The 8,135-nt window shown below is 44.3% G+C and overlaps 1 protein-coding gene across 3 annotated transcripts; it reads left to right on the top strand.

The window, feature by feature from the left end:
* The first annotated feature begins 1,990 nt into the window (after positions 1–1,990).
* On the top strand, positions 1,991–7,517 carry LOC130860435 (serum amyloid A-4 protein-like). 3 transcript variants are annotated; one of them, XM_057748644.1, is made up of 4 exons: positions 1,991–2,236; positions 2,655–2,749; positions 6,030–6,168; positions 6,554–7,517. In XM_057748644.1, exons 2-4 carry the CDS (start codon positions 2,659–2,661, stop codon positions 6,714–6,716), a joined length of 393 nt encoding a protein of 130 aa, XP_057604627.1. In that variant the 5' UTR covers positions 1,991–2,236; positions 2,655–2,658; the 3' UTR covers positions 6,717–7,517. The 3 variants fall into 3 exon arrangements, with proteins under 3 accessions (XP_057604627.1, XP_057604628.1, XP_057604629.1); XM_057748645.1 differs by having other exon boundaries at positions 2,536–2,749; XM_057748646.1 differs by having other exon boundaries at positions 6,030–6,636.
* Positions 7,518–8,135: the final 618 nt, after the last annotated feature.

Genomic DNA, 8,135 nt, shown 5'->3' with positions numbered 1-8,135 from the left:
GTGATGAGCCACAAATATTGTTTAAGCAATCAACTGTGTTTCAGGAGAGAAAAGTAAGCAGTTAAATTACAGAAAAGAAATCACAACTACTTCTTCTGAAAAGGAAGAGTAATGATGGCATTTAATACACTGAATAAAGCCTTAATAAGCATAACGCTGTACTAGTGACGCATAGGTAGAGAAATTGATCCTTGTATCTCAGAATTAGACACAAATGTATAATGCAGCATGTGATAAAGGTTGTCAGTCTAACTAGTGGGTAAAACAGGGACTAGTCAATGAATAGGACTAAGACAACTGGGTGGCCATCTTAAAAAAATAAAATTTGAGGATATACTTTATAAATGATGTTAGGGCAAGTTCCAAACGTACTAAATATTTTAAAATAAATAATGAAAATATAACAATATTTGAAGAAATCATGGAAAAATTATTTTATAAGTCAAAGTGGGAAAAGCCTTTCTAGCTATAGCACAAAATTCAGAGACACTAAAGATAAGATGAATTTTGAAAAAGGACAAGAACGTAAAATTGTGGTACAACATGAGCAACCATAATCAGAAGATAAATAAGCCGGAAAAGCATTTGTAATTCGTGCCCTAGACACAGCTCTAATGTTCCCATATGAAACAGTTCTTACAAAATGATAAAAAAAAAACCCAGCAAACCAATACAAAGATTACATTAAAATACAAGAGGGACTTCCCTGCTGGCGCAGTGGTTAAGAATCTGCCTGCCGATGCAGGGGACACGGGTTCGATCCCTGCCGCATGAAGATCCCACATGCCACAGAGCAACGAAGCCCATGTGGCACAGCTACTGAGCCTCCACTCCAGAGCCTGTGAGCCACAACTACTGAGCTAGCCTGCTGCAATGACTGAAGCCATCGCGCCTAGAGCCCATGCTCCACAACAAGAGAAGCCCACGACCCCAATGAAGAGTAGCCCCTGCTCGCCACAACCAGCGAAAGCCTGAGCACAGCAACAAAGATCCAATGCAGCCAATAAATAAATAAATAAATAAAAATATTGTAAGAATATATGCGTTAAAAATTGGCTTAAAAATTTCAGATACAAGATGAGATTTCACATTTGCTAGAAAATACAAATGGCTCTTGAACATACGACAACCTGTAATAAATTCATAACGACAGAAATGCAAATTAAGTTACACTGAGTTATATTTTACTCACCAAATTTCAAAGACCAAAAACTTCGGTAGACTATTGTTTGGGAGAGGCCATGGGACATTTCTGGTGGGAGTGAAGATTGATAGAGCCCCTGACAGAAGGAAATTTGTAACATACATAAATATATATAAAGAGTCATACTTTTCCCCATAATTCCTTTTTTAGGAGCTTATCTTACAGATATATTTGTATATATATGTACAAAGTTAAAAATTCAGGGTTATTTGCATTCACAAAAGACTAGAAATAGCCAAAATGGCCATCAGTTTTATATAAACTGTGGTCCATCTATAAAATGGAGTACTGTGTAGCTATTTAAAAAGAAACAAACAAACCCAGGGAGGACCTCCAAGACATATTAAGATAAAAAAAAGTAGAAAACAATGTGTATTTGTATGAAAGGGATGTGTACACACACACAGAGGGTTTTTTCCATCAGTATCAGGGTACTGCCTGGAAACTCTCATTTACTCGCTTCCTTCTTCTGTTCTCCCAGAATGATTAACCGTTACCTCATCTCATGGCTGGTGGGGCTGACACATCCTGCTTGTCCTGTGTCCACACATGCCTTAGAGAGAAGCCCCAAGAGACAAGTCCACATTTCCTTTGCTAATCACATGTATCCCCTCTTAGAGCATAATACCCATGTGTAATTTGGGAGGGGAGATCCCTTTCCAAACAGGGCTGAGAATGGAGAGACACAAAGTGGGGAAAGTGGGGAAAGTGGGGAAAGTGGAGAAAGACCCCTGTCCCCCCACACTTGATTCTGCAAATACAACTCTTCTCTGTGGTGTAGGAAACTAAAGAGAACAAAGATGTCAGTGAGGAAAAACTGCCAGAACACAAATTCCCTGGATGGCTCAATTTGAAACAAACGACTTGAGGATGAGGGAAATACCGTTATTCAATATGCTAATTTGTTTACACAGAAGAATTGAGCAAGAGGGACTTTACCAATGCACGTTGGCTTGAAGACCTCTCTTCCCACTAACACCAAAGCCAGGAGAGGTACCAACTCCTGAATTTCAGCTGGAGAAGCGGCCACAGGTGAGGCTCTTTTCTGGGGAGTCAAATTCTGTTGTTTTTCTCTTTTGCGATCTTTTTCTCACATAATGGGTAAATTCCAGGTGGGGAGAAGTTGTGTTTCCTACTCATTATGGGCTCAGCGCTGGGTGGAGAAGGACCTCAGGAAACACTGTGCATTGACTTTAGTCTGCTTTACCGGTTGACAAATTGGCCACAAACTAATACACCTTTGGTGGAACCCGTTTATTCTTTCTAGAGAACTGGACTGAGAATTAAGGGTTTATGCTTCTTCCTAAGACCCATTTCAATCTTTCCTACAGGAATAATCCTTAAAAGAAGAAGCGGGAATTGGCAACTAGGCTGTCTTTGAAACTCAAAATTGCAAAACATATGTCTGTCTTGGATGTGCATCTCTGAACCTCTCTTTCCTTCACTTCAGCACAATGAAGCTTTTCATAGGCCTTGTTTTCTGTTCCTTGATCATGGGAGTCAGCGGTGAAGGCTGGTATTCGTTCTTCAAGGCGGCCGTGCAAGGTGAGAGCCCTGGAGGATGGAGGGCACACCCAGCTGTCTCCAGGATTTGCTCTGAGCAGAGGCCGCAGACCCAGCCGATAAGGGTGCTCCTTAGAGAAGCCACAAGTGGGTTTTCTCCCTCCATGCTGGCCTGACTCAGCACTCTCCATGGGCGTCTCCAGATCACAGGGCAAAGGTGCTTTGGACCCAGCCTGTCCTTACGGGTAGTGGGCAGTGGCATCAGGACATCCGGGGGGTGAGCTCCTTGTGGGGACTCACAAATGGCAAATTTCTCGGTCCTGAAGTTTACCTGCGAACTCGGCCCATGCCCAGAGGTAGAATGTCCAGGGTAAGGGTGAGCTGAATAAACCTCGTGGCCTACTCCAGGGAGAGAGCGTGCCTGGGAGAGAGCAGGACAGGGTTCACACAGAGAATCCCATCCTGTACTCAAGCAAGTGGCCAATGGTTGCAACGCAGAGCTCCCAGAAAGCAAGCCCTAACTCCTATCCACACAATAAAAAGAGCACTTTCCCACTGATCAGCCACCCTAGGACTGAGGTAGGGCCAGGAAACTCACCTAACCTGCCATTCCTGATGGGAAATGAAGCTTACTGGTCACTTGTTAGAACAGGAAAATTGTGTTGTCAATTTTTGCCATACTTTGAACTGCTTGTATTGTTAGTAATTTTGTTTTATCTTTATTATTCCTTCTTCAGTGCTCTTCCTTTCTTTATGTAGATCTGAGTTTCTGAGCTGTACTATTTCCCTTTTCTCTCTTTTAGCATTTCTTGCAAGGTAGGTCTACTGCCAACACATTCCCTCAATTTTTGTTTGCGAAAGTCTTTCTCCTTCACATTGGAAGGGCAATTTCACAGGGTGCAGAATTCTGGGTTGGTGGTTTTTTCTCTCAACATTAAATATTTCACTCCATTCTCTTCTTGTTTTCATGAGTTCTAAGGAGAAGTCAGATGTAATTCTTAGCTTTATCTATAGGTAAGGTGGGTTATTTTTCTCCTGACTTCTTTCAGAATTTTTTTTTAATCTTTGATTTTATATATATGCCTAATTGAAGGTTTTTGGTTCTGGTTTTTTGTTTTTTTTTTTAATGTCAGTTTTGTTTGTTTTTTTGTGAGTTTTGCACTGAATCCTTTATGGTGTTCTCTGGGCTTCCTGGGTCTGCGGTTTGGTGTCTGCCATTGATGTGAGGAACTCTCAGTCATTACTGTATCAAATATTTCCTCTCTTCCTTACTGTTTCTTTTCCTTCTGATTATCCCACACATGTATGTCACACCTCTTGTAGTTGTCCCACAGTGCTTGTGTATTCTGTCCTGGTTTGGTCAATCTTTGTTCTCTGCTTTTTGATTTTTGAGGTTTCTATCAACATATCTTCTACCATGGAGATTCTTTTCTCAGCTGTGTCTATTCTAGTAATAAGCCTATCAAAAGCATTCTTCATTTCTGTTACAGTGTCTTTTTCAATGCTTGCAGCATTCGTTTTTCCTTTCTTAGTATTTCCGTCTCTCTGCTTCCATTTCCCCTCTGTTCTTGCATGTTGCTTTCTTTATCCATTGAGCCCTTGGAGTATTAATCACAGTTTTTTAAAATTCCAAGCTGATAATTCCAACATCACTATTATGTCTGGTTCTGATGCCTGCCATGTCTCCTTTGTGTTGCTTGCCTTTTGGGATGCCTTTTAATTTTCTCTTGAAAGCCAGTTCCTTATAGATGGAACTGCTCTAAATAGGCCTTTAGTCATGTGGCAATAGGATAGGGGAAGTGTTCTATCGTCCTATGAATGGCTAGGTCTCAGTGAATTGATGAGCCCATGCCTCTGGACTTGATCTTCACAGGTGTTTCTGGGTTTTTTTCTACCCCTCAATTGGGGTGGATGACAAGAGTGGGCTGGAGTTGGTTATTTCCCTTCTGGAGTCAGTCAGACTCTGATAACACAGAGTTTTCTGAGGCAGGACTTGTGGAAAAGAACAAGGAACACTGCCATATTTCAAAATGTTTCCTTTCCTCTCCTCCTGCTGGAAGCCCAAGGGGATTTTTTTACAATGTTTTCTGTGAGAGCCTGGTGGAGCTCTTGAAGGTAACTCTGCCAGCATCATGGGGGCCCACTCATGGCTGTGTCCCCCAGCAGGTGTTACTCTCAGAGTTGTCTCCCCTGAGCCTCCAGCAGTTTGTCAATTCCCGTTCAGGTCTTCCTGCCCCCAGCCCTGCTTCCAGCAGCAGTTTCCCCTCCTGCGTCTCTGGTCCAGGACGCCTCACCTCTCTATGCCCACCTGTCTGTCTCTCCAATCTCTCCAATGCAATGCTGTGCCCTGTGTCCTCCCCTCTCTTACGGATCCAAAAAGAGTTGTTGCATTTTCAGTCTGTGCAGCTTTTTAATTGTTAGGATGGAGTGGCGATCTTCAAGCTCCTTACACACAGAACTGGAGCTGATGTTACTAATTTTGCAATTGAGTTCTTTACAATTTTTGTGTTGAAATTTGACAAATTCAATTTTTCTGATTTTGAACTTCATGTGCTATTCTCTTTTTCTTTGTGTTCTCTGAATACCAGGGTTTTCTTTCTTAAGATTTCCATTTTTAAAAATTTTATTTATTTATCTTTACCGAAGCATAGTTGATTTACAATGTTTCAGGTGTACAGAAAAGTGATTCACTTGTGTATAACATGTACATGTATGTTCTTTTTCAGATTCTTTTCCATTCTAGGTTATTATAAGATATTGAATATAGTTCCCTGTGCTAGATACTATGACCTTTTGTTTACCTATTTTATCTGAATATCCGTTTTTAAAAAAGAGTTTTAGCAGCCGTTGCTCAGTTTTTCTGCTCCTAGTAAAGAATGCTTCCTCCCTTAGCTCAGTGTATTTCAGAATTTGCACTTTCCTTATGGACCATAGTCTATGTAAACAATGGAGACCCCTCTTCTCTCATTGCCTCCCTCCCGTGGTCCCCGGATTGTGCATCTGAAGCATCATTCTCCATTGCCACATGCTTTACATGCCTGTCACCCCTTCTTTGTACGCAGCATACACAACCCCACATCAGACACAGCCCACAGTACCACAGTCCCACCCAATCCAATCCAGTCCCATCCAACTCACTGAAAAGTACTCTCCTTCCAGTTACACAGGGATCCCATCCACCGTAAGGAATATTCATCTCAATCTATGCTCTCAAAGGACCACTTTGTCAAGAGTCAATATGTGAAAAGTTGGGCAAAATTTTCATTCCTCCGCTTCTCCAATATGTCCCTATGTTCACTGTTGTTATTTTGTCTCCTTACAGGGACTTCGGACATGTGGAGAGCCTTCTGGGACATGAAAGAAGCCAATTACCGAAATTCAGGCAGATACTTCCGTGCTCGAGGGAACTATGAGGCTGCCCAGAGGGGCCCTGGGGGTATCTGGGCTGCAAAAATCCTCAGGTGACAGTGGCTCCTGGGGAGGCCAGTGAGGGCTGAGCAGAGTTTGTCTGTTTGCAGAGGGTCCGGAAGCCCTGTGGCCCGTCCTCCTGCTCCTGCTCCTGCATCCGCGTGGCCAGCAGAGCCAGGGCAGGGTTGTTGTGGAGGTGTCTCCCCTCACCACCAAGGAGAAAGTGAGGGTCTCTAAGGAAATCCCTTTCAGGGCGCTTGAAGAACCAACTGACTAGGGCTTTGCCCAAGAGGGTGCATATTTTCGCCCCTCCTACTAGAGAATGGGCTTGTCCAGCCTCCTCTCCAAGACAGCCCTTGTCTGGAAGAGGAGAAAGGGGTGGGGGACAAAAGTGTCTCAAGTGACCCACTGAAATTCTCCGCTCTCCCTTCCTTCCAGCAACATCGGGGAGTACCTTCAAGGATTCTTACACAAGTTTTCCCTTGGAAGTGGCAGCTACGGGTTGGAGGACCAGGTGTCTAACCGGAAAGCTGAGGAATGGGGCCGGAGTGGCCAAGACCCAGGTCGCTTCAGACCTGCAGGCCTGCCTAAGAAATACTGAGTCCTGCTTCCTGTGCTCTCATGGGGGCACATCGCTCCCCTAAAACAGGGAAATAGCATCACTGAGCTTTGTCACCCCAGGAACTGAGACAGGCACACAGAGCTGCCCAAGAAATGTTTGTGAAGCTGAATATGTTGATGGAACCTGGAATCTTTGAGACAGACTCTCGGGGAAGAATGGCTGCCTGGCTCCCCATGGAAGGTAAAAGCTCTGAGGAGGGTGAGCGTGTGACTGCAGGGTCCCAGGAACCCCAAGTGACCTGTACCCATGCCCGTGCTCACACGACCCTGCTCAGCCCTGCTACTCTCAGGACCCCAGTTTCTCCTCCCGAGTGAGCCTGAGCTGGCAGAGCGCTGGCCACCACGCTGGGCTCCTCAGTGCCTGGGGGCGTGACTCTGGCACAAGCCCTGGGCAGCCCGACCCCCACTTTTTCCTCTGGTCCTGTGGCAGCCTCCCCAGTATTTTGTTGCTGTTTCAGGCGTCTCTGTGTCCAGACTCTCCCCTGCCCAATCAGTTGCATCTTTGAAGAGGAAAATTAGAAACTTGCACTCAGCTAAAAATAACTTCATGCTCCTTCTGCTTTTGTAAGATATGCTTGCTGCTCTGAGAAAGAAATAAGATGAGCTAGTGATCAGATGTAACCATAATGTTTTAATAAATATGGGATGTTCTGCACCTGCTCTTTCAAGTTTCTGTTTGGAAACTCCCATGCTCTGTAACTGTGCGGGCAGCCCATAGCAACCAAGGAACCAATCTACCAATGCTAACTGTAACCATGTGCACTGACCCCTATAAAAGTAAAGCTCACCCTGAGCTCGGGGCCAAGAACTTCAGAGCCTTAGCTTGTCTGGGGCCGCCGGCTTAATAAACCTGAGTTCTCCAACCCTCTGAGTGTGGTGTTTGGTTTCTCGACAGACTGATTTCTGCAACATTTCGACCTCATCTTTTCTCAAGCCTTGTTCATAGGAACCTCCTTCCATATCAAGAAGGCACATTGCTTCGGGAAGCCCAGTCCCACGACCCTTGTCCTGGAAACTGCCATCTTTGACTCCAATCACTTCTCATCAACACAAGGGCCTACCCCGACTTAACTGTTAACCAGTCCCTGCTCATTGTACCTAAGAAATCGTTACGTTTCCTTATCTGCAGTCTATCTTTTAGTTCAGGTAAATCACCACTTTCAGCTCTAGAGAGGAAGTCAGATGTATCGATAGACACAGCACAATAAGAGCCTCCACAGAAGCACAAACTGATGTGATGCAAACTCTGCTGGGGGGTGGGAGGCTAGGGAATAGTAATTATAGAAGCTGCCGTTTGCTTTAATTGCACGTGTCTATACTGTGCATGCTTTATTTGATCTAACCCCAGAGGGTGTCTTTGCAGTTCTCAGTGGAAGAAATGAGGTTTAGAGGTAAATGC

This window comes from Hippopotamus amphibius, chromosome 9 (genome assembly GCF_030028045.1).
Source record: "Hippopotamus amphibius kiboko isolate mHipAmp2 chromosome 9, mHipAmp2.hap2, whole genome shotgun sequence".
NCBI lineage: Eukaryota > Metazoa > Chordata > Mammalia > Artiodactyla > Hippopotamidae > Hippopotamus > Hippopotamus amphibius.
This window is presented reverse-complemented; position numbering and strand designations above follow the sequence as displayed.